The following is a 26,201-nucleotide window of genomic DNA, read 5'->3' on the forward strand; positions in this document are numbered from 1 at the left end:
TGATAGACTTTCAGAACAAAAGAAATTAGGCTGGGTACAGTGATTCATGCCTTAATCCCAGCACTTTGGGAGGCTCAAACAGTAGTATTTACTAGAGCCCAGGAGTTTGAGAGCAGCCAGGGCAACATAGGGAGAGCTTGTCTCTGCAAAAAATTTAAAAATTAGCCAGGTATGATAGTACATGCCTGTGGTCCCAGCTACTCAGGAGGCTGAGGCAGGAGAACTGCTTGAGCCCAGGAAGCTGATGCTGCAGGGAGCCATGGTCACAACACTGCACTCAGCCTGGGCAACACAGTGAGACCCTATCTCAAACAAAAAAAATACCACATTATATACACACACCAATTATAAACCATGTTATTTTTTAAATGAGGAAAACATGTAGCTGAGGATCAAGGATATATGGTTATAAAAACAATTAGAAAAGGAAGGACTAGGCCAGGCGCAGTAGCTCACGCCTAAAATCCCAGAACTTTGGGAGGCCAAGGCAGGCAGATCCCTTGAGGTCAAGAGTTTGAGACCAGCCTGGCCAACATGGTGAAACCCATGTCTCTACTAAAAATACAAAAATTAGCCAGGCGAAGTGGCACGCACCTATAATTCCAGCTACTCAGGAGGCTGAGGCAGGAGAATTGCTTGAACCCAGGAGGTAGAAGTTGCAGTGAGCTGAGATCATGCCATTGCACTCCAGCCTGGGTGACAGAGTGAGACTCTGTCTCAAAAAGAAAAGAAAAGAACAGGAAAGACAAGCTGATAGTGTTCATCAGTCTGAAGGGAAAGTAAGTTTAAACCCACATGTTACACTCCTTATCAAAATGAAGAGGTTCTCCAGCCTCTGGAAGCAACAGCAGTGGGCAGAGGGTACATAAAGCCACAAAATTATAACGAGGTGGTTTTTTTTTTTGTTTTATTTGTTTGTTTGTTTGTTTTTGACAGAGTCCTGCTGTGTCGCCAGGCGCCAGGCTGGAGTACAGTGGCGCGATCTTGACTCACTGCAACCTCCGCCTCCGGGGTTCAAGATTCTCCTGCCTCAGCCTCCAGAGTAGCTGGGACTACAGGCACGCGCCACCATGCCCAGCTAATTTTTTCTTATTTTTTTTGTATTTTAATAGAGACAGGGTTTCACTATGTCGCCCTGGATGGTCTCGATCTCTTGACCTTGTGATCCACCCACCTCGGCCTCCCAAAGTGCTGGAATTATAGACGTGAGCCACCACACCTGGCCAATGAAGCATCTTCTTACGGTAGCTTCATCTTAAATGAAAGCAAGGCTATATTATGAAGTAAAACAAATTTTGCACACAGTTATAAGAACATGAATTTCACATTCTAGCAGCTTCAAACTATATTCCACCTCGTCCCCACCAGCAAGCCTTATTTCCAGACACCAATAAATTCCAACTAAAAGTTAAGAGCTGAATGATAATCAGCTTTTGCTCAAATGATTCTCCCACCTCAGCCTCCTGAGTAACTAGGACTATAGGTGTATGCTACCATACCCGGTTAATTCTTTATTTTTTGTACAGACAGTGTTTCACCATGTTACCCAGGCTGTTCTTGAACTCCTGGGCTCAATCCACCCATCTCAGCCTCCCAAAGTGCTGAGATTACCGGCATGAGCCACCATGCCCAGCCGAGTTTCTTAATATTACTTGGTGGAGTCTGATGATTCCCACAGCCTCCTCACACCGTTAACCCTCCAAGCCAGGTCTGTAATAAAAGAATCACGCCAGGACTTCCAGAAAGGAGCAAGGCAGGAAGCCTAAAGGGATAAGAAAAGTAAAACCAACCTTTTCTCTGACTTCCTAAAAGTTCATCCTTCATGAGATAGGGGGGTGGGTCTTCCATTTCTGAAGACAGCTTCTCTTGAGGAGCTGAGGCACTTCTTAAAAAATGTTGCAAAGTTGGTCCTGTGGCCAGCCTGGAGCTGAAATCCTTCCGAGCTCCATCCTCCTGCCTCTCTGGATTGGGACACGTGGTACTAGAGAGACTGCTGTGTGCCGTGCACATCCTCAGTGACAGCCAAGACACAGAGGCCATTGGCCCCCACCTCAGAGACCTCTGCACTTGGAGGGCACACTGTAAAGAATGCATGGCACTAAACAGTCACGGTCTGCAAAAGAATGGTAGACATCACCAGCGTTTATTGAACACTGTGGACTGGATACTGCTCAGAGCACTTCAAGTGTATACATTCATTTACCCCTCACAAAAGCCTATGAAGAAGGTACTCCTAATAACATTCGCTCTATTTTACAGCTGAAAAAACTGAGGCAACTTGCCCAAGACCACAAAAAGGAGTGGCAGAGATGAGATGCACATCCAGGCAGCGTTTTCAAAGCAAGGAGTGGCAGAGATGAGATGGAAAGCCCAGACAAAACAGCACCTTGTGCCAAGAACAGTTCCCAAGGCTTTAAGTGTATTCACTCATTAAATCTTTACAGCAATCCTAGGAAACAGACGCTATTATTGTTCCTATTCCAAAAGACACAGGTTGAGGAACTCACTTAAGCTCCTATAGCCAGTAAGCAGTCAAACAAGGACTCAGATAAAAATCTGTATGGATGCAAAGACCATGCCAATATCCGTCCTGCTACCCTGCCTCTTAATACTGTGAAAACCACTCATTGCCTAAAGGTATCTTCCTTCAATTTCCTTCAGAAGGAAAGCATCTAATGTGGGGGCACTGTATGCCTGATCAGTGACTCCTACCCTTCAAAAGTCTCACCCAGGCACAGCCACTCATGCCTACAATCCCAGAACTTTGGGTGGCTGAGGTGGGTGGATCACTTGAGGTCAGGAGTTCAAGACCAGCCTGGCCAACATGGCAAAACCCCATTTCTACAAAAATACAAAAGTTAGCCAGGCGTGGTGGTATGTGCCTGTAATCCCAACTACTCAGGAGGCTGAGGAAGTGAGCTAAGATTGCACCACTGCACTCCAGCCTGGGCAACAGAGAGAGACACTGTCTCAAAAAAAAAAAAAAAAAGAGGCCGGGAGCAGTGGCTCATCCTGTAATCCCGGCACTTTGGGAGGCCTAGGCGGGTGGATCACCTGAGATTGGGGAGTTCAAGACGACCAGCCTGACCAACATGGAGAAACCCCATCTCTATTAAAATACAAAATTAGTCAGGCGTGGTGGCATATGCCTGTAATCCCAACTACTCAGGAAGATGGGGCAGGGGAATCGCTTGAACCCGAGAGGCAGAGGTTGCGGTGAGCCAAGATGGTGCCATTCCACTCCAACCTGGGCAACAAGAACGAAACTGTCTCAAAAAAAAAAAAAAAAGAAATGGAATATGCAACCTAGATCACTTGCATACACGCAGTTCACAGTAGGATTTGTGTTCCTATGAGAATCTAATGCCACGGCTGATCTGACAGGAGACAGAGCAGTAATGCCAGCTTGCTGCTCACCTCCTGCTGTGTAGCCAGGTTCCTAACAGCCCATGGACAAGTCTATAGCCTGGGTTTCGGGGACCCCTGCTATACAGGTGTAATGAGCAGATGTGGCCCATTACCTTTCCAATGTGATCACCTGCCACATATGCTACTAGCACTTAGGAGCAATGCCAACCCAGTTTCAAGCGTCAGAGAAGGGCAGCCTTATAGTGTGAGCTTTAAAGTCACCCATTTCTCCTCCGTAACTGCTGGGTGACCTTTGGCAAATTTCTGTCTCTAAGCCACCAATTCAACATGTGTAAACTAAGGATAAAAGTAACACCTACCCCCCAGAAGTGTTATAAAAATAAGATCTTAAAAACCCAACTTGAGATACAGTAAGCATTCAGTAACTGCACATTCACAGCCGACACCCCCTTTCATAGGAAGCATTAGAGCATCCTGGTTAAAAGTATAGACTCTACTAGAAATACAAAAATTAGCTGGCCGTGGTGGCATGCGCCTGTAATCCCAGGTACCCAGGAGGCTGGGGTAGGAGAATCGCTGGAACCGGGAAGGCAGAGGCTACAGTGAGCCGAGATCACGTCACTGCACCCCAGCCTAGGCGACAGAGCAAGACTCCGTCTCAAAAAAAAAAAAAAAAAAAAAACCGTATGGACCCTAGACTCTAGGGCCTAGAGTCAGTATCTAACCCCACTGCTGCCAAGCCAGGTAAACCTTAGGCACCTGTCTTAAACTCTGGGAGCCTCGAAATGGGGACAATAGCAGCTATCTCCATAGGCCTACTGTGGGATCAAATCCAATAACACAAGCAAAATGCTTTGCATAACACAGTGTAGAAGCCTCTCTGGGGGCTCGAAGTTAATTCTGACAGTCGGCAATGAGGATGGAATAGCCTACAACATGCCAAATACTTTTCTGGCTTGTTGCAATGTGTTAGGTATGGTGCAAAGCATTTTCCGCGAATTGCTAGCTAAAACTCTCACAGCAACCCTGCGAAGGAGGCTGAACTGCCACCCCCACTCCCCGGGGGCAAGGCGAAGCCTTGGGAGAAGTGGGGTGACCTGTCCAAGGTCACACGGGGTTAGGCGGCGGGGTTAGGGTAGGAACCCCGACGGCCCGACGCCAGGTCCCACGTCGTAACCACCGTCCCATCCTCCCTTTGGAACACCGCGCGCTTCCCGGGATCCGCGGCCCCTCCTGCCCCAAGCGCCAGTCAAAAGCGGGTGCGCAGCCCACCCCGGCTGGCGCGCCACTCACCTCCTGCAGCAGCAGCAGCAGCAGCAGCACCCGAGGTCCCGCAGCAGAAATTCTGCTGGCAAGCCGACTCACCTCAGCGGTCCGCCGCGGCGCCCATACACAAGCGACTTCCGTTCCTCCGCTATTTCAGGCCCGGTCAAGCTAACGGAAGTGCTTCCTTTTTACAGTCCGGGTGGACGCAAAGCTCCGTGGCGGCACTGAGCCTTAGGGCAGCCACTAGCCTGGGACTTAGGCGGCAACTGAGCGCCTCAAAGGGGGTGAGTGCAAATCAAATGTGCGCTAAATGTAAGATGCACCAGATGTGGAAGAAGAAATGTCAAGTCGTTCATATATAATGTTTGTATTGATTATGTGTTGCAATGATTATCGGCATATATTGGGTTAAATAAGCACATTCGTTGAATTAATTTTTATTTGTAGCTACGGTGGTAGAAATATTTGAATTAAGTTCACCTGTTTCGCCGGGCGCGGTGGCTCAAGCCTGTAATCCCAGCACTTTGGGAGGCCGAGGCGGGTGGATCACGAGGTCGAGAGATCGAGACCATCCTGGTCAACATAGTGAAACCCCGTCTCTACTAAAAAAAAAAAATACAAAAAATTAGCTGGGCATGGTGGCGCGTGCCTGTAATCCCAGCTACTCAGGAGGCTGAGGCAGGAGAATTGCCTGAACCCAGGAGGCGGAGGTTGCGGTGAGCCGAGATTGAGCCATTGCACTCCAGCCTGGGTAACAAGAGCAAAACTCCGTCTCAAAAACAAAAAAAAAAACAAAACAAAACAAAAAGTTCACCTGTTTCTTTTCACTTTTTTTTTTTTTTTTGAGATGGAGTTTCACTCTTGTTTCCCAGGCTGGAGTGCAATGGCGCGATCTCGGCTCACCGCAACCTCCGCCTCCTGGGTTCAGGCAATTCTCCTGCCTCAGCCTCCTGAGTAGCTGGGATTACAGGCACACGCCACCATGCCCAGCTGATTTTTTGTATTTTTAGTAGAGACGGGGTTTCACCATGTTGACCAGGATGGTCTCGATCTTTCGACCTCGTGATCCACCCGCCTCGGCCTCCCAAAGTGCTGGGATTATGGGCGTGAGCCACCGCGCCCGGCCCCCAGGTTTTCTTATCTGTGAAACTGAGATAACTGTGCCCACTATATAGGCATATGGTGAGGATCCAATAAGATAATGTGTGCACAGCGTGCGGAAGATCACATTCTCCGTATGTTGCCATGGCTGGGGCAAGAAGGGAAGTGGCCACTGTGCCATTCTTGTTTTTCTTTTTCTTTTTTTTCTTTTCTTTTTTTTTTTTTTTCGAGACTGAGTTTCACTCTGTAGCTTAGTCTGAAGTGCAATGGCATGATCTTGGCTCACTGCAACCTCTGCCTTCCAGGTTCAAGTGAGTCTCCTGCCTCTGCCTCCCAAGCAGCTGGCACTACAGATGCATGCCACCCACCTGGCTAATTTTTGTATTTTTAGTAGAGACAGGGTTTCACCATGTTGGCCAGGCTGCTCTCGAACTCCTGACCTTAAGTCAGGCATCCCCAAACTACGGCCCGCGGGCCGCATGCGGCCCCCTGAGGCCATTTATCCGGCCCCCGGCGGCACTTCAGGAAGGGGCACCTCTTTCATTGGTGGTCAGTGAGAGGAGCACAGTATGTGGCGGCCCTCCAACGGTCTGAGGGACAGTGAACTGGCCCCCTGTGTAAAAAGTTTGGGGATGCCTGCCTTAAGTGATCCACCCGCCTCAGCCTCCCAAAGGGCTGGGATTACAAGCGGGAGCCACCACACCCAGCTCACCATCCCATTCTTAAAAGGGGTCCAAGGCCAGGCATAGTGGCTCCTGCCTGTAATCCTAGCACTTTAGGAGGCTGAGACAGGAGGATTGCTTGAGCTCAGGAGTGTGAGACCAGCCTGGGCAACATGGCAAAACCCCATCTCTACAGGAAATTAAAAAATAAAAAAATTAGCCAGCCATGGTGGCACATGCCTGTAGTCCCAGCAACTTAGGAGACCAAGATAGGAGGATCACTTAAACCTGGGAGGCCGAGGCTTGCAGTGAGCCAGGATCCCACAGTTGCACTCCAGCCTGGGCAACAAAGCAAGACCACATCTCAAGAACACTTCACAGGGTGTTCCAAGTGAAGGCACCAGACTGCTGATGGCCAGAAGGAAAATGAGTGAGTCTTTGGTGGTTTGGGATATTGCTGAAACTTTAGTGGATAAGCTAAGAAAGTTTCATTTTCACAAAGAAAGAAAGAATGCTGCCATTATAAATAAGCTAAAAGTGATTGCCTCAAAGTTAGGTTATCTGGTCTTTTTTTTTTTTTTTGAGGCAGAGTCATGCTCTGTGGCCTAGGCGGGAGTGCAGTGGCGCGATCTCTGCTCACCGCAACCTCCACCTCCAGGAGTTCAAGTGATTCTCCTGTCTCAGCCTCCTGAGTAGCTGGGATTACAGGCAGGTGCCACCATGCCCAGGTAATTTTTGTATTTTTTTTTTTTTTTTTTTTTTTTTTGAGATGGAGTTTCGCTCTTGTTACCCAGGCTGGAGTGCAATGGCGCGATCTCGGCTCACTGCAACCTCCACCTCCTGGGTTCAGGCAATTCTCCTGCCTCAGTCTCCCGAGCAGCTGGGATTACAGGCACGTGCCACCATGCCCGGCTAATTTTTTGTATTTTTAGTAGAGACGGGGTTTCACCCTGTTGACCGGGATGGTCTCGATCTCTCGACCTCATGATCCACCCGCCTCGGCCTCCCAAAGTGCTGGGATTACAGGCTTGAGCCACCGCGCCCGGCCAATTTTTGTATTTTTACTAGAGACAGGGTTTCACCATGTTGGTCAGGCTGGTCTCAAACTCCTGACTTCAGGTGATCTACCCTCCTTGACCTCCCAAAGTGCTGGGATTACAGGCAAGCACACCAAGCACATGATCTTTGTTTTGTCTTGTGGCTACATTGAAGAAATTGGATCTTTAGAAAGTTTTTAAAAATGTTTTGGGCTGGGCGTGGTGGCTCCCACCTATAATCCTAGCACTTTGGGAGGCTGACACAGGAGGATTGTCAGGAGTTCAATACCAGCCTAGCCAACATGGTGAAACCCCGTCTCTACTAAAAATACAAAACATTAGTGAGGCTTGGTGGCGGGCACCTGTAATCCCAGCTACTCAGGAGGCTGAGGCAGGAGAATCACTTGAACTGGGAAGCGGAGGTTGCAGTAAGCTGAGAACACACCACCATACTCCCACTTGGGTGACAGAGCAAGACACTGTCTCAAAAAAAAAAAAAAAACAAAACAACTTCTCCGTCATTGCCGTTGTCGTTGTGATTTTAGGTAGGGAGTCATAGCCACCGCCCACTCACATCCAGCCAGCACATCCCAGTTTCTGAAGCACCAGACGTTCCACTCTACCTCCCTTCTGCAGGAAAGGGTCCTGAAGCTCTCTAAGGTGGCTTTGAAATAGGTCCACACATTCTTCCACATTCCTTTCGTCAAGAGGTGGAGCCTGATTCCCTTGCCCTTGAGTGTGGGCTGAACTTAGTGACTCACTTCTAATGAAAAGAACAAAGCAGAACCACAGTGTATGGCTTCCAAGACTGGCTCATAAGAGGCACTGTTTGTGTATTCCTCCTTGCTCTCTCTTCTGTCTGACTGTGGGGAAAGCCAACTGCCATATTATGAGAAGACTCAAGCAGCAGCTCTAGGGTTAGGCCTGCATGGTGAGTATCAGAGACCTCGTGTGCATGAGCAGTATTGGAATGGATCCTCCGACCCCAGTCAAGCCTTCAGGTGACTGCAGCCCTAGCCAACAACTTGACTGCAACCTCATGTGCAACTCTGAGACAAGAACAGCTCAGCTTAGCCCCTCTCAAATTCCTGACCCACAGAACCTAAGACATAATGAATATTTGTCATTTTAAGCTGCAAAATTCGGGGTAATTTGTCTGCTAAATTTGGGGTAATTTGTCACATAAAAATAGATAACCAATACACTCTCTTTGGCCCTGTGGCAAAGGTCTGTTCTTCTCCAGGGAAAGGTGCCCCAGTCCTTGGTCTGGTCCATCTTGGGACTTCAGGGACCACCCCAGGGCCCAAAGGCCAAGGCACAGACCACAGACACGGGGCCGGGCTGCCTGTATGCTCACAGGCTATTTATTTATCCAAGAGTAAGGAGGAGAGAGAGAGGATGAAGAGAAAAACCAGACTCCCCAAGGTGGCGGGGCTAAGGGGAAAAACAAACAGAAAGGCTCCTCTTCTTTCTCTTGCCGCTGACCCCAGGGGACTCCAGCTTCAGATGGGACCTCTGGGGGTGGCTTAGGAGCCTCAAGGAGGCCCGGCAGCTCAGCTGTTGGCTGGGGTCAGGATCCGCACAGGGGCAGGTCCCAGGCTTGGAATGGCTTCTGTGTACACAAAATATCTCTCTGCAAAAGGCACTAGTGGAGGGGGGCAGCAGGAAGGCCACCCCATCACAGGCAGGGTCCACTCTGTCCTGGGTCTGGGTCCTGGGCCTCAAGACCAATCCAGCCTCCCTCAGGGGTGGGGTCTCTGAGGCCCTCGTTCCTCTCCTCTCTCTTCCGTCAGCCCAGGGACGAGCAGGTATTCGGTGGAGGCCCAGCTCAGGCCGTGTCATAGACACCCCTCCACCCCTCTTCAGGGCTAGTGCATCCGGCGACTTCTAGGCTAAGAGCCCGAGGCGGGTGACTTTGGCCGAGAGGAAGGAGTGGATGATGAAGACTATGGTTTTGGGACACGAGTGCAGGTCCAGCTGCTGCAGGGTGGATGGAGAGAAGAGTCAGGGGCCCTGGCCAGCCTGGCTTCCAAGAGTGCACACCCCCTCCTCCCCAGGGTGCAGAGGCAGCCCTTCACTCACGATCTCGCCTTCAGCACCCCCAAAGTCCAGGAAAAGGAGACTGGCGCCATCATCCGAAGACATCTGCAGCTTCTCGAAGGGCTGTCGCAGGAGCACAGCTCGGGCTGCCCCTGGCTCAGCCGCCCACAGTGTGAAGCCCTTGTCGATGTGCACAGACAGGCTGCAGGGACGCCCGTTCCATGTGCAGGCTGCAGGAGGGGCACGTAGGTACAGGCATAGCTGGCACCTCAGGGACCACACACCAACCTCCAACCCCCACCACAGCGTCACAAAGTGGGGCCTGAATGCTGCCTGGGATGGGAGGATCACTGTTTGTTGTGGCACCTGTACACCCATCCTGCAGAGTCACCACCTCCACCCTCAGAGGACCTACACCCACTTCCAGCCCCACTTCCAGCAGCACCACTGTAGAAAGGGGGAGCTTAAAGTCTGTCATGGACAGGAGGCTCGCTCCTGATAAAGGCATCATCAGATCTACCAAGCACCACCCTTGGAGACCTGCAGAGTTGCCCAGCTAAATTTAAATTTCAGATAAGCAATGACTGATTTGGGCATAGTTCTATGAAAACAGTATTCACTGTTAACCTGAAATTCAAATGTAGCTGGGTGTCCTGTATTTCATCTGGCAGCCCTACCCCAAGTGCCATCTCTCACATCCTCAGCAGATTGACAAAGCTGGGGCAAGGAAACCCCAGGGAGAAGAGTCTCTGCCTACCAGGGCACCTGCACATCCAAAACAAAGGCCCAAACCCAACACTGGTTTCTTCTTTTCTGAGGAACAATCTCACTCTGTCACCCAGGCTGGAGTGTAGTGGGTGCGATCTCGGCTCACCACAGCCTCTACCTCCCGGGTTCAAGTGATTCTTGTGCCTCAGCCTCCTGAGTAGCTGGGACTACAGGCGCCTGCTACCATGCTCAGCTAATTTTTGGGTTTTTGTTTTGTTTTGTTTTTTGAGAGAGAGTCTTGCTCTGTCACCCAGGCTGGAGTACAGCGGGGCTATCTGGGCTAACTACAATCTCCGCCTCCAGGATTAAAGCAGTTCTCCTACCCCACCCTCCCACGTGGCTGAGATGACAGGTGCATGCCACTATGCCTGGCTAATTTTTGTTTGTTTGTTTTGTTTTTTGAGATGGACTTTTGCTCTGTCGCCCAGGCTGGAGTGCAGTGGTGTGATCTTGGCTCACTGCAGCCTCCACCTCTCAGGACCAAGTGATTCTCCTCTCTCAGCTTCCTGAGTAGCTGGGATTACAGGCGTGAGCCATTGCGCCCAGCCTAATTTTTGTATTTTTAGTAGAGACGGGGTTTCACCATTTGGCCAAGCTGGTCTTGAACTGCTGATCTCAAGTGATCCACCCACCTCAGCCTCCCAAAGTGCTGGGATTACAGGTGTGAGCCACCACACCCAGCCAATTTTTGTATTATTGGTAGAGACAGGGTTTTGCCATGTTGGCCAGGCTAGTCTCGAACTCCTGACTTCAGGTGATCCACCCACCTCGACCTCCAAACCCCATTTCCTAGTGCCCTAAAGAAGGAAGCTTGAATGCCCCTGAGGATAAGAGGCTCATTACCAGAGGGACACTCCCAGATCCTCCCAGCACACCTGTAGACACCTCCTGCACACCCTCGGCGGCCCGGTGACAGCCATCCACCAGCTGGCGGGTCCAGGCAGCCAGCTCCTGCGGTGACTCCACGCTGAACAGGTGAGTGTCCACACCATGACGCGTGCCCGTGCGCAGGGCAAAAGAGAGCTCTGCATCATAGGGCACTGAGCCCTTGGAGGGGCCTGAATGCACCAGTCTGGGGGTTGGGGGAGGCAGAGGGCTAAGCATGAGGCCTCAGGCAGGGGGCAAATAGTTCTGGGCAAGGGGGTCAGTGTCCTGGGAAGGAATCCTGGGAATCTTTCACCACCTAACAGGACAGGACTTGCCAGGGGGCACTGATTGTCTCAATGGGAGACATCTGCCACCCTCCCCGTCATTCCCTTGGCTCCAGCTATACTGGTGTCCTCACACACAACACCTAGCACACGCCTGCCTCAGCACCTTTGCATATGCTGTTCCCTCTGCCTATACACACTTCCCTGATTATCCGCACAGCTTACTCCCTCACTTCCTTCAGATGTTAGCTTAAATGTCACCTCCTCTGAGAAGCCTTCCTGACTTTCCAGTCCAAAATAGCACCCTCGTTACTCAATAGCCTCACTTTTTCATCATGGTAGCAGAAATTATACTTTTTATTATTTGTTTTGGTTAGTTTTTTTTACTGTATTTTTCACTAAAATGTCAGCTAGGGTAGAAATTTTGATCTTTTGTTCACCACTGTATTCCCAGTAACTGAAACCATGCCTGACCATAGTAGGTGCTCAATAAACATTTGTTGCCTGAGTTGCATCGCTTGATTCAGTAGACTATCCAAAACCTAGTTATCCCTAGTAGCCAGCAGGCTCCTTACACACAGGCCAGAGCCAGCCTGAGGTAAGGAGAAATGGGTGACAAGGACTTCGGACCCCTGTAGCCTGACTCTCACGTGCTGTGTGGCCTTGGTAAGCCAACTGCCCCTCTCTGGGGCAGACCTAAGAGTTCTGCCAGACCTAGAGTTCTGACCTGTATTCCTCTTTGTTCTTCCCTCCACCCACTCTTTCTCTTAAAGCTCAGCTCCCGCTGGACCGCTGCTGACACCAGCCTCCCGCTGTCCAGCCCTGAGCTGCAGACCCTTGAGTCCCCAAGCGTCCTATCCAAGCTCCCTCTCCATCCCACACACACTGTGGCCTTGACTCAGCATCTTGCTCCAGCCTCCTCCCGTTCCACCCCCACCCTCAGTCCCACGCTCACCCAGACACAAGCTCCAAACCTCCTGTTCATTCCGGACCCCTCCTTCACCCACCCCATCTGGCAAGCACCGAGCCCTGTTAATTTTACACCCATGTGGTTTCCAATGCAAACGCTGCCTTTCTTCTCCATCTGCGGCCGCCACCCACCTCCACCTCCCGCAGCCGCCATCATTCCTGCGCGGCTGCAGCGCCTCCTCACTTCTGTCCCGCACTCCGCTGCATTCTCCATGGGGCAGCCAACGGGCTTCTCTCAAAGCAACCAGAGCACCTCACTCCCCAGCTTAAACCCTTCAACACTCCCAAACTTTTAAGATGAAGCCAACATTCCTTCATCAGGCAACAGACGCTCTGCAAGAGCAGCCCCTGCCAAGTCCCTTCTGTCCATTTCCTGCGTGAATTCTGATTACAAGGAACTCATAGCTCCGTGAACATGCCTTAGCCCTTCATGCTTCTGTATCTTTGACCATGATGTTCTCTCTGCATGGGATGCTCTTTCACCCTTTCTTAAACAGAAAATTTCTACTCATCCATCAAAGTCCAGCTCAAATGTCACCTCCTCCCTGAAGCCTTCCTCAGCTACCCCTACAGAGGTAAGTGACTCCTACAAACCCTGCACTATAATGGCTGTTCCTGGGTCTGTCTCCCCAATGAGACAAAGTTCTCTCTGAAGGTAGAAACTGTTGGGATCAGCTCTGTGTCATCTGAACCATACAGCACAAGGCATAAGTGTCAATGAAAGAGCAGTTGGTAGGGACCTTATATCCTTTTGTTCCAAGTGCCCATTTTATAAATGAGGAAACTGAGGCCCAGATAGGGCAAAGACTTGCTTTAGGTCACCTGGGGAATAGCTGAGGGAAGGACAGGACTGGAGTTCCCAGCTTCTGGGGCCCTGCTGGAGCATCTCCTGGCAAGCTCTGGGGAGACATACTGTCCCTGCCTGTGGGTACCTGGTGGCGATGAGTGGGGCAGTACGGGCTGGCCGGCTCAGGGCCTCGCGGGTCTCAGGGAGAGAAGAGTAGAGGAGCAGCTCCTTTTCAGTCAGCAAGGCCAAGGTGGGGGCTGCGCCACCACTGGGCAGCTGCAGGGGACAAAGCAGCAGTGAGGATGGGTTAGGGGAGAGAGGGCAGAGGGCCAGGGCGGGGCAAGGTGGCCAGGGGCACTGGGAACAGGGCCAGCTCCAAGGGAGGGGAAGAGAGGGAAGGATAGGTCCCAGGCCCAGCAGGCACCTGCTCAGTCAGCCAGCCTATCTGCTTGATGTCCTGGCTCCCAGCTGTGCTGGTGGCCGCCAGCAGTGCCTGCAGCTCATCCTTGACCCGTGGCGTCAGCACGTTGACCTGGGCTTGGATGGCACTCGCCCACGACCTCGCACTAGCCTCATCCTTGGCCCTCAGGAAGAGGATGTCTTGGCCATCTGCCGAGCAGATCTCCAGATACCTACAGGCAAAAATGGGTGGAGGCAAGGACCTGACCACTAGGCTGCAGCTGCCCAACCCTGGCCCAAGAAACCCCACCCACCACCAAACCAGGAGAAACCACAGGGGATGTCTGTGAGAGAATCAGGAGTGACGCTCACTGTGGGGCTTCAGCCACAGTTGCTGGGCCTCGTGGGGCCTAGGGACAGGAGAGTATGACATACACACACATATTCATGTATTTTGTGGGATTTTTGTTTTTGAAATGGAGTCTCACTCTGTCACACAGGCTGGACTGCAATGGCCGGACCTTGGCTCACTGCAATCTCCACTTCCTGGGTTCAAGCTATTCTTGTGCCTCAGCCTCCCAAGTAGCTGGGATTACAGGTATGTGTCACCGTGCTGGGCTAATTTTTTTTTTTTAGATGGACTCTCACTCTGTCGCCAGGCTGGAATGCAGTGGCACGATCTCGGCACACTGCAGTCTCTGCCTCCTGGGTTCAAGCCATTCTCCTGCCTCAGCCTCCCGAATAGCTGGGATTACAGGTGGTGCATGCCACCACACCCAGCTAATTTTTGTTTTTTGGTTTTTTCTGAGACAGAATCTCGCTTTGTCACTCAGGCTGGAGGGCAGTGGCGCGATCTCAGCTCACTGCAACCTCAGCCTCCCAGGTTCAAGCAATTCTCCTGCCTCAGCCTCCCAAGTAGCTGGGATTACAGGCACCCACCACCATGCCCAGCTAATTAATTTTTGTATTTTTAGTAGACATGGGGTTTCACCATGTTGGCCAGGATGGTCTCCATCTCCAGACCTCATGATCCACCCACCTCAGCCTCCCAAAGTGCTGAGATTACAAGGGTGAGCCACTGCACCTGGCCTTAATTTTTTAATTTTTAGTAGAGACCGGGTTTCACCATGTTGGCCAGACTGGTCACGAATTCCTGACCTCATATGACTAGCCTGCCTTGGCCTCCCAAAGTGCTGGGAATACAGGCATGAGCCACCATGCCTGGCCTACTCATATTCATATACACACAAATACACACATACACTCAAACATACATGATGGTATGATGGGACCTAAATTATGACTGTGTGACCATTCCTAATCTTGCCCCTTTCTCCTGGTTTCTAAGGAAGATTCTCTTCTGGGGCAGCTCCTAGGTTCTCCTGGTTGCATAGAACCAAACTAATTCACAAATAAGAGCAGGAAAAAAAAAAGAAGAAGGAGAAGAAGAAGAAAACTAGGCTGGGCATGGTGGCTCACACCTGTAATCCCAGAACTTCAGAAGGCTGAGGCAGGAGGATGGCTTGAGCCCAGGAGTTCAAGACCAGCCTGGGCAACAAAGGAGAATCTCATCTCTACAAAAGAAAAAAAAATTTCTTTTTTTTTTTTTTTTTTTGAGACGGAGTTTCGCTCTTGTTACCCAGGCTGGAGTGCAATGGCGCGATCTCGGCCCACCGCAACCTCCGCCTCCTGGGTTCAGGCAATTCTCCTGCCTCAGCCTCCTGAGTAGCTGGGATTATAGGCACGCGCCACCATGCCCAGCTAATTTTTTGTATTTTAGTAGAGACGGGGTTTCACCATGTTGACCTGGATGGTCTCGATCTCTTGACCTCGTGATCCACCCGCCTCGGCCTCCCAATGTGCTGGGATTACAGGCTTGAGCCACCGCGCCCAGCTAAAAAATGTTTTTAATTAGCCAGGAATGGTGACACATGCCTGTAGTCCCAGCTACTTAGAGGCTGAGGCAGGAGAATCACTTGAGCCCAGGAGCTTGAGGCCGCAGTGAGCTCTAAGGGTGCCGCTGAACTCCAGCCTGGATAACAGTGCAAGACCTTATCTTAAAAAACAGAAAAACAAATCAACAACAACAAAACTAAACTAAAGAGGCTTGAGGCCAGGCATGGTAGCTCACGTCTGTAATCCCAACACTTTGGGAGGCCAAGGTAAGTGGACTTGAGGTCAGGAGTTTGATATCAGCCTGGCCAATGTGGTGAAACCCCATCTCTACTAAAAATACAAAAATTAGTCTATTAAAAATACAAGCGGTGGCTCACACCTGTAATCCCAGCACTTTGGGAGGCCAAGGTGGGCAGACCGCCTGAGGTCAGGAGTTCAAGACCTGCTTGGCCAACATGGTGAAACCCCATCTCTATTAAAAACACAAAATTAGCGAGGCATGTTGGCAGGCACCTGTAATCCCAGCTACTCAGAAGGCTGAGGCAGAAGAATCACTTGAACCAGAGAAGAGGGGGCTGCAGTGAGCCAAGATTGTACCACTGCACTCCAGCTGGGCAACAGAGCAAGACTCCATCTCAAAAACAAAACAAACAAACAAAAAGGCCCTTCTGTAGAGCACCTGCAGGTCACCTGTGAATCACCAGCTCTTGCCTCATGGGGTAGGTAAGGGGTGTGGCATCAAGTGAAACCAAGAAATTTGGATGCTGGACATTAATCAGCCCTCCCAACCAATATTGGGCATTTGCTTGGCACTGAACCTCCGCTGTCACTAGGAGCCACAGCCCAAGCTTGTAATGCATATGCCACTTACACAGCACCTTCAACGCTGCATATCCCACCTGACCAAACATGCTTCATTCAGCCACCACCACCACTCGGGCACCTTGCAGCTTCCAAAGCAGGGAGGACTACCAGGAACAAAGCAAGTGCCACCCTTTCTGGTTGTGTGATCTCAAGCAGGTTACTTCCCCTCTCTGTCCTCATCTGTAAAATGGAGGTAAGCCAGGTGTGGTGGCTCACACCTGTAATCCCAGCACTTTGGGAGGCTGAGGCATGCAAATCACCTGAGGTCAGAAGTGTGAGACCAGCCCGGCCAACATGGTGAAACCTCATCTCTACAAAAAATACAAAAGTTAGGCCTGGCAATGGCTCATGCCTGTAATCCCAGCACTTTGGGAAGCCAAGGTGGGTGGATCACCTGAGGTCAGGAATTCGAAACCAGCCTAGCCAACATGGTGAAACTCCATCTCTCTCTCTCTCTTTTTTTTTTTTTTTTTTTGAGACGGAGTTTTGCTCTTGTCCCCCAGGCTGCAGTGCAATGGCGCGATCTCGGCTCACCGCAACCTCTGCCTCCCAGGTTCAAGCAATTCTCCTGCCTCAGCCTCCAGAGTAGCTGGGATTACAGGCACTTGCCACCACACCCAGCTAATTTTTACATTTTTAGTAGAGACAGGGTTTCACCATGTTGGCCAGGCTGGTCTCACACTCCTGACCTCAGGTGATCCACCTACCTCAGCCTCCCAAAGTGCTGGGACTACAGGCATGAGTCACCGCACTCGGCGGGCGAAACCCCATCTCTACCAAAAATACAAAAATTAGCCAAGCATGGTGGTATGTGCCTGTAATCCCAACTACTCAGGAGGCTGAGGCATGAAAATCACTTGAACACAGGAGGCAGAGGTTGCAGTGAGCTGAGATTGCACCACTGCATTCCAGCCTGGGTGACAGAGTGAGACTCCCTCTCAAAAAAAAAAAAAAAGTTAGCCAGATATGGTGGCAGGTGCCTGTAGTCCCAACTACTTGGGAAGCTGAGGCAGGAGAATCACTTGAACCCGGGAGGCAGAGATTGCAGTGAGCCAAGATCATTGCACCCCTGTACTCCAGCCTGGGCAACAGAGCGATACTCCAGCTCAAAAATAGTAATAAAATAAAATAAAATAAAGGTGAAATCATAGGACTTTGCCCACTGGGCCTCTGTGAGAGCTACGTGGTACTACACATAAGCACTCAACACAGTGCTGGGTACACAGTAAACACTCAGTAAATGTTAGGTGGTATCAGTATTATCAATGAACTGTTAAAGGCTGCTAAGATGTGAAAGGATGGTAACTTTCCATGGCCCTGATACAAAGGTTACCAGACATCTCAGAGCTCTAGCAGAGCGGAAAGAGACTTGAGAGGATCAGTGAGCCCAACGCCCTTATCTCACAATGGAGAATCTAAAGGTCACTGAGGAAAAGGGACTCGTTCAAAGAGAACCAGGACTGGAACCCAGGGTTCTTCCTCAGACCAAGTTCTTCCCCAGATGTGAGCTGCCCAGGGGAAGAAATGAGAAGCAAAACACACCATCATCTCCATAGCTTCACTCATGCTCCCAATCAAACTATTTTTTAAGTACCTACTATGTCCTGGCATTGTGCTGGTCGTTCGTACAACATAGAGGTGTCTTTCTGTTGGTCCCACCACCTGACACCAGGGCATCTGTCTGCCTGAGATGCCCACCACCCCAGCCTTACCTGGGTTCCGGGTCAGTGGGGGTGCACCTCTTTGAGACATATGCCATCTTCAAAGACAAGTGTTTGGCCTCGCTGAGGTTCCGGGGTCTGGGGCCAGGAGAGGAAGGCTGCCGCTGAAGGGGTGAGGCAGGAGGTGAGTCCCAGCCGACCGAGGTCCCACCAGCGGAGTTCTTGAAATACGGTGAGACATCCTTCATATACTTAACTGATCGGGAGAGACATCAGCAGTCACCACTGTGACATGGGCTCCCAGCACATATCACAATGGTCCCTAATTTATTAAGAGTTTAATTTAAGCCAGGCTCAAGCCTGTAATCCCAGCACTTTGGGAGGCCGAGGTGGGCAGATCACGAGGTCAGGAGATTGAGACCATCCTGGCTAACACAGTGAAACCACATCTCTACTGAAAATACAAAAAATTAGCTGGGCTTCATGGCACACACCTGTAGTCCCAGCTACTTGGAAGGCTAAGGCAGGAGAATCGCTTGAACCTGGGAGGCGGAGATTGCAGTGAACCGAGATCATACCACTACACTCCAGCCTGTGCAACAGAGCAAGACTCCGTCTCAAAAAAAAAAAAAAGTTTAATTTAGGTCCAGTGTCACTGTTACATTCTTAGTAAGCAAGAGTTCAATAGTGATATTAACAAATTCTTCTAGGTTAAAGTGGAGCAGGAATACTGGATGCCCACCTATATCCCTTCTCTCACTTTCCCCGTGGCTGATAGACACACAGCCACCAGGAAGAAAGACTATATTTCCCAGCCTCCTTTGCAATGAGGTGTGGCCATGTGACTAAGTTTTTTGTTTTGTTTTGTTTTGTTTTTGAGACAATCTCTCTCTGTCACCCAGACTAGAGTGTCATGGTTTGATCACAGCTCACTACAACCTCAATCTCCCAGATCAAGCAATCCTCCCACCTCAGCTCCCCAAGTAGCCGGCAATCAAACTATTTTTTGAGTACCTACTATGTATGCACCAACACAGCTAATTTTTTTAATTTTTTGTAGAGACAGGGTCTCGCCATGTTGCTGGTCTTGAACTCCTAGACAGCATAAACATGAAGTTGATTAAAAGACTTTCCCAGGCCAGGTGCGGTGGCTCACACCTGTAATTGCAGCACTTTGGGAGGCCAAGGCAGTGTGGATCACTTGGTCAGGAGTTAAAGATCAGCCTGACCAACATGGTGAAACCCTGTCTCTACTAGAAATACAGAAGTTAGCTGGGTGGGATGGAGCATGCCTGTAATCCCAGCTACTCAAGAGGCTGAGGCATGAGAATCACTTGAACCTGGGAAGCAGGGGTTGCAATGAGCCAAGATCGTGCCACTGCATTCCAGCCAGGAAGATAAAGTGGGACTCTGACTACATAAAAAAAGGAAAAAAAAAAAAAGACTTTCCCAAGACCTGGTCTCTCTTCTCCCAACAAGGATATACCCTCTAGGGGTGCCTGATGCCTCCTAGCCCTCAGGCAGCCTCTCTTCCTCTGCTCTCAACCACACCTGCTCCCAAGGCCATCTGGCTCGCTAGCTATCTGACGTCTGCAGTCAAAGCCCAGCCAGCGTGCCCTGTCTGTGAGTGGACAGCCCAGGAAGGAGTTAGGAAGTAGTTCTTGGCTTACCTCCCTGGAAGAACCAGATAAGAAGCTATTTCTGTCGAAGGAGATGTCTCTGAGGCTCAGATTTTTAAAAATCAGATAGGATTCAAAGCAAACAGGCCAAAGAGAGAGGGAGTTCCAAACCCTATTGGGGTTGGGAAAGAAGCATGTTGAAAGAAAGCAGGCCCAGGTTTTTCTGGGAGAAGCAAGCCCAGGTCTGACTTTTGGGAACTATAGGATTCAAATGACTTATTATCACTGCAACAATGACTTACCCCAGGACTATTGGATTATGTCTCAAAGGGCAGCAGAAGTGGGACATGTCACAGCCTACTTGACAGCCAAAAACCATCTCCCTTCTTTTTCCTTTGCTAAGAGAACCCTGAGCCCTAGAGGCTCAGCTTCTCCCCAGCCTAGAGGGAGAATCTTGATTGGTCAAATCTAATCATACTCATTCCATCCTTCTTGCTTGTGATTGGTTTGGAAAGGGGCAAATAATACAATTCTGGCCAATGAGATGTGAGGAAAAGCACACTGCCTTCCTTTTCTCCTCCTTTAGCCTTTCAAAATTGCTGGGAGGGAACGTGGTCCTAGCATAACTACAGCCATTTTTTTTTTTTTTTTTTGAGACGGAGTTTCGCTCTTGTTACCCAGGCTGGAGTGCAATGGCGCGATCTCGGCTCACCGCAACCTCCGCCTCCTGGGTTCAAGCAATTCTCCTGCCTCAGCCTCCTAAGTAGCTGGGATTACAGGCACGCGCCACCATGCCCAGCTAGTTTTTTGTATTTTTAGTGGAGATGGGGTTTCACCATGTTGACCAGGATGGTCTCGATCTCTCGACCTTGTGATCCACCCACCTCGGCCTCCCAAAGTGCTGGGATTACAGGCTTGAGCCACCACTGCCCGGCCCTTTTTTTTTTTTTTTTTGGAGACAGAATCTCTCACTCTGTCACCCAGGCTGGAGTGTAATGGTGCAATATCAGTTCACTACAACCTCTGCCTCCCAAGCAATTATTTTGCCTCAGCCTCTCAAGTAGCTGGGATTACAGGTGTGTGCCACCACTCCCAGCTAATTTTTGTATTTTTAGTAAAGACAGGGTTTCACCATATTGGCCAGGCTGGTCTCAAACTCCTGACCCCAGGTGCCCCGCCCGCCTTGGCCTCCCAAAGTGCTGGGATTGCAGATGTGAGCCACTGCACCTGGCCTACTTTTTGACCACAAAGGTTGGAGTCCACACATTGAGGATGGTGAAGCAGAAAGGTGGAAAGACCTGAGTTTTCAATGATACCATGAGCCCCTAAATTAATGTTCCCTGGATTCATGCTGCCTCATGATATTCTGGAGGATAACACATATTCTTCAATGTTTAAACCTCTTTGAATTGGGTTCCTGTTACTTGCGGTCAAAAGCATCCTGACAAACACAGCCCCCAATGTGCAACTGCTGCATTTCCATGCTACGTCCCTCCCCTGCTCAAATCCCTGCTGTGGCTCCCCTGTACCTTTCACCTAACTTCAACGTGCTCTAGGACGCAGGCCCTGCCCCCAGGTCCTGTCCTCCTCTCTGGCTTCACTTCTTGCCATATCACTAATTTCAACCGCTAGTCCAATCACACTAACTACTCAGAGGCTGTATGAGCTTCCAAACTTCCACATCGAAAATGTAGTTCCCGGCCTGGCACAGTAGCACATGCACTTTCGGAGGCCAGGGTGGGTGGATCGCTTGAGCTCAGGAATTGGAGACCAGACTGGCCAACATGGCGAAACCCTGACTACTAAAAATACAGAAAAAAATTAACTGGGTGTGGTGGCAGCCACCTGTAGTTCCAGCTATTTGGGAGGCTGAGGCAGGAGAATTGCTTGGACCTGGGAGGCGGAGGTTGCAGTGAGCCCAGATCACGCCACTGCACTCCAGCCTGGGGAACAGAGCAAGACTCTGTCTCAAAAAAAATAAAGAAAGTAAATTTTTTTTTTTTTTTTTTTTTTTTTTTGAGACGGAGTTTCGCTCTTGTTACCCAGGCTGGAGTGCAATGGCGCGATCTCGGCTTACCGAAACCTCCGCCTCCTGGGTTCAGGCAATTCTCCTGCCTCAGCCTCCTGAGTAGCTGGGATTACAGGCATGCACCACCATGCCCAGCTACTTTTTTGTATTTTTAGTAGAGACGGGGTTTCACCATGTTGACCAGGATGGTCTCGATCTCTCGACCTCGCAATCCACCCGCCTCGGCCTCCCAAAGTGCTGGGATTACAGGCGTGAGCCACCGCGCCCGGCCGAAAGTAAAATTTTTTTAAAAAATTAGCCAGGCGTGGTAATGCATGTCAGGCGTGGTGATGTGCACCTGTGATTCCATCTCCTCAGGAGGCTGAGACAGGAGGATCATTTGAGCCCAGGAGGCAGAGGTTGCATCAAGCCATGATTGTGCCACTGCACTCCACTCTGGGTAACAGAGTGATACCCTGTCAAAAAAGTGAAAGAGAAAAAGAGAGGGAAGGAAGAAAGAAAGGGAGGGAGGGAGGGAGGGAGGGAGGAAGGAAGGAAAGAAGGAAGGAAGGAAGGAAGGAAGGAAGGAAGGAAGGAAGGAAGGAAGGAAGGAAGGAAATGCAATTCTCTCTGGAGTCAGATGCTCTTGGATTTGAATTCCAGCTCCAGCACTGTCTACCTATGTAACCATGGACAAGGTCATTCACCTCTCTGGGCCTCAAACTGCTAGTCAATAAAAGATGAATAGGCCAGGCACAGTGGCTTACCCCTGTAATCTCAACACTTTGGGAGGCTGAGGCGGGCAGATCACCTGAGATCATGCATTTGAGACCAGCCTGGCCAACATGGCGAAACCATGTTCTACTAAAAATCAAAAAATTAGCCGGGCATGGTGGTGGGTACCTGTAATCCCAGCTACTCAGGAGGCTGAAGCAGGAGAATCGCTTGAACCTGGGAGGTACAGGCTACAGTAAGCCGAGATCATGCCACTGCACTCCAGCCTGGGCAACAAGAGCTGAACTCCATCTCAAAAAAATAATTAAAAAAAACAAAAATAAAAGATTATAACTACAATGGTGGCTCACGCCTGTAATCCCAGCACTTTGGGAGGCTAAGGTGGGTAGACTGCTTGATCTAAGGAGTTTAAGACCAGCCTGGGCAACATAGCAAAACCTTGTCTCTACCAAAAATACAAAAAATTAGCCAGGCACGGTAGTGTGCACTTGTAGTCCCAGCTACTCAGGAAGCTGAGGTAGGAGGACTGCTTGAGCCCAGGAAGCAGAGGTTGCAGTGAGCCAAGATTACACCACTGAACTCCAGCCTGGGCTACAGAGTGAGATCCTGTCTCAAAAAAAAAAAAAAAAGAAAGAAAGGCTACAAGAGATGTCAGGATTAAATAAAATGTAAGGCATGTGGTGAGTATTAAGGTCTCAATGAATAGATATTTCTCACTCATCAGCCTTTCTTGCCCATACTTCCTAGGTCTCTGATTCTATGTGTTGTGGGTATCTCCTCCACAAAACTGGGAACTCCTAAAAGAAATGGCCAGGCGCAGGCCGGGCGCGGTGGCTCAAGCCTGTAATCCCAGCACTTTGGGAAGCCGAGGTGGGTGGATCACAAGGTCAATAGATCGAGACCATCCTGGTCAACATGGTGAAACCCCGTCTCTACTAAAAATACAAAAAATTAGCTGGGCATGGTGGCGCGTGCCTGTAATCCCAGCTACTCAGGAGGCTGAGGCAGGAGAATTGCTTGAACCCAGGAGGCGGAGGTTGCGGTGAGCCGAGATCGCACCATTGCACTCCAGCCTGGGTAACAAGAGTGAAACTCCGTCTCAAAAAAAAAAAAAAAGAAAGAAAAAGAAATGGCCAGGCGCAGTGGCTCACACCTTTATACCCAGCACTTTGGGAGGCCAAGGCGGATGGATCACAAGGTCAGGAGATCGAGACCATCCTGGCCAGCATAGTGAAACCCTGTCTCTACTAAAAATACCAAAGTTAGCCAGATGTGGTAGCATGTGCCTATAATCCCAGCTACTCAGAAGACTGAGGCAGGAGAAGCAGTTGAATCCAGGAGGTAGAGATTGTAGTGAGCTGATATTGTGCCATTGCACTCCAGCCTGGGAGATAGAGTGAGACTCCATCAAAAAAAGAGAAAGAGAGCGAGAGAAGGAAGAAAGGAAGGAGAAAGAAAGGAAAGAAGGAGAGAAAGAAAAAGAAAAAGAAAGGAAGGAAAGGAAAGGAAAGAAAGAAAGAAAGAGAAAGAAAAGGAAAGAAAGAAAGAAAAGAAAGAGGTCGGGCGCGGTGGCTCAAGCCTGTAATCCCAGCACTTTGGGAGGCCGAGGCAGGTGGATCACAAGGTCGAGAGATCGAGACCATCCTGGTCAACAAGGTGAAACCCCGTCTCTACTAAAAATACAAAAAATTAGCTGGGTGTGGTGGCGTGTGCCTGTAATCCCAGCTACTCAGGAGGCTGAGGCAGGAGAATTGCCTGAACCCAGGAGGCGGAGGTTGCGGTGAGCCGAGATCGCGCCATTGCACTCCAGCCTGGGTAACAAGAGCGAAACTCCGTCTCAAAAAAAAAAAAAAAAAAGAAAGAAAGAAAAGAAAGAAAGAAAGCGGGGGAGGGAGGGAGGGGAGGAAGAGGAAGGCAAGAAGGACAAGAAAGCAAGGGAAAAGAAAAGAGGAGAAATGAAATGAAACTGGGCTTGCTCTTCAAACCCGGAGTTGGCCAGGCAGTGGCTCACGCCTGTAATCGCAGCATGTGGGGAGGCCAAGGTGGGCAGATCACTTGAGCTTAGGAGTTTGAGACCAGCCTGAGAAACATGGCAAAACCCTGTCTCTGCCAAAAATACAAAAAACTAGCTGGGCATGATGGTGTGCATCTGTAGTCCCAGCTACTTGGGAGGGTGAGGTGGGAGGCTAACGTGGGAGGCCTACTTGAGCCTGGAAGGTTGAGGCCATAGTCAGCCATGATCACACCACTGCACTCCATCCTGGATGACAGAGCAAGACTCTGTTTCGAACAAATAAACGAACCTAGAATCAGTGTTCTGTGAATGGAAAAATGAATGCCAGGGCAGGACAGGCTCATTTAGCAGGAGAGGAGAGGTGCCATAGCCCGGATATCCAGGCGCAGCTCACAGGTCATCTCCTCTAGAAAGCCTTCCGAGATTCCCAGTCTGGATCCATCACACCCATCACCTCTGCAGTCCCCTACACCTCACTCCCCTGTGATTGTCTGTGTGGGGTCTGTGTCCCCAACTAGGCTGAGAGCACTTTGAGGGCAGGGACCTGGTCTGACTCTTCTCTGTGTCCCCAGAATCCAGCAGAGATCTCATAGGCTATGTGCTCAGCAATGAACATTTGTCAACTTTGAAGCCAGAGAAGCTGCCAGATCCCCTGCTCACCCAGCCATCCCAGACCTGGGTCTCCTCCTTTCCCGCAGGAACATGCTATAAATGGACAGCATACCAGCTGGTGCCGGAATCAGGGCTTGCATTGCACAAACCAAGTGGCCTGTCCCAGAGTGGGGGGTGGGTCCTGGGGGCCCCAGAGCGTGGCCATAAATAGCCCAACTCTGAGGCCTCCTCCCCTCTCTAATTTCTGCCTGAGTCACCCGACAAGGCAGGGTGGGGCTGCCAAAGGCAGTGGCCTAGAGAGCTGAGGGCATGACCACAGCCCTGTGGCCAGCATTCTCGAGACTCCAAAGATAGGCCCAGCCAGTGCCCCCACCCCTTCCCAGCCAAGCCCCTGGCCTGGGAACCTGATAAGCAGTGACACATGGGCCCTTCCTTCCCAGAGAAGCTGAGGCACCTACAAACAGAGGCCTCAATTTCCAGGGACCTCCAGCTCTGGCAAGGAGGGAAGCCAGGATCTGGCTCTGGCCCCAAAGAGCCAGGAATAGATCCTGGCTTCCCTCAGATCCTTTCTTCCCTGGAATAGAAACAGGGCAGGATCACTCACCTGGCCCAGTACAAGTTGGGGGCCTGGGGGTCACATGTGCATTGCTGAGAGAAGGGAATACACACATCTGTTTGGGCAACAGGATCTCCAGTACTTATCCCAGTTGTTAATAAATGTTTGTGACTGAATGTCCTAGCCTCATGTCCTGGAGGGAAGCCTGTCCTCCAAGCTGTACTTGTGTGTTCAGTCGGTGGTCATTTACTTACCCCTGCTTGAAATTAGATGATAGAACCATTTGTTTACTAGCCCATGGCCTTTCTCCCCTAACCAGAAGGTCAGTTCCCTGGAAGCAGGGACTGCCTTGTTTTCCTGCTCACTAGGGTATCTTCGCCATCAAGAATAGTAGCTGACCTATACCAGGTAAGCAGTAAAAGAAATTTGGCCCAGGCACTGTGGCTCACACTGTAATCCCAGGACTCTGGAAGCCTTAGGTGGGAGAATCACTTGAGCCTAGGAGTTCAAAACCAGCCTGGGGGCTGGGCATGGTGGCCTATGCCTGTAATCCCAGCACTTTGGGAGGCCGAGGCAGGTGGATCATGAGGTCAAGGGATTGAGACCATCCTGGCCAACATGGTGAAACCCCGTGTCTACTAAAAATACAAAAGTAGCCAGGCATGAGTAGCTGGGATGCATGCCTGT

At 50.4% G+C, this 26,201-nt stretch overlaps 2 protein-coding genes across 8 annotated transcripts in view; both read right to left on the minus strand.

Moving 5' to 3' along the window:
* Positions 1 to 5,127, minus strand: part of CDK5RAP1 (CDK5RAP1 mitochondrial tRNA methylthiotransferase) — an 85,278-nt gene extending 80,151 nt beyond the window's left edge. For 4 of the 6 annotated variants that reach the window (XR_012519338.1, XR_012519339.1, XM_074406408.1 and 1 more), the window contains exons 1-2: positions 4,663 to 5,127; positions 1,791 to 2,113 (exon numbers count right to left, since the gene is read on the minus strand). Coding sequence is in view for 4 of the 6 variants with exons in the window: in XM_074406408.1 (XP_074262509.1) it covers positions 1,791 to 2,094 (304 nt within the window). In the remaining 2 variants the exon portion in view is untranslated. The remainder of the gene's footprint in view (positions 1 to 1,790; positions 2,114 to 4,662) is intronic. The other 2 variants (XM_074406409.1, XM_003932059.3) reach the window with 2 other exon arrangements.
* A 3,637-nt stretch (positions 5,128 to 8,764) lies between these two features.
* The window catches only part of SNTA1 (syntrophin alpha 1), a 34,470-nt gene continuing 17,033 nt past the window's right edge, over positions 8,765 to 26,201 (minus strand). Inside the window, exons 3-8 of one of the 2 annotated variants that reach the window (XM_074406410.1) lie at positions 18,022 to 18,226; positions 13,575 to 13,782; positions 13,296 to 13,426; positions 11,087 to 11,315; positions 9,518 to 9,705; positions 8,765 to 9,415 (exon numbers count right to left, since the gene is read on the minus strand). In XM_074406410.1, the coding sequence (XP_074262511.1) occupies positions 9,382 to 9,415; positions 9,518 to 9,705; positions 11,087 to 11,315; positions 13,296 to 13,426; positions 13,575 to 13,782; positions 18,022 to 18,226 (995 nt within the window). In that variant the 3' untranslated portion in view covers positions 8,765 to 9,381. The remainder of the gene's footprint in view (positions 9,416 to 9,517; positions 9,706 to 11,086; positions 11,316 to 13,295; positions 13,427 to 13,574; positions 13,783 to 18,021; positions 18,227 to 26,201) is intronic. The other variant, XM_039479459.2, reaches the window with a different exon arrangement.

This window comes from Saimiri boliviensis, chromosome 9 (assembly GCF_048565385.1).
Source record: "Saimiri boliviensis isolate mSaiBol1 chromosome 9, mSaiBol1.pri, whole genome shotgun sequence".
NCBI classification, from domain to species: Eukaryota; Metazoa; Chordata; class Mammalia; order Primates; family Cebidae; genus Saimiri; species Saimiri boliviensis.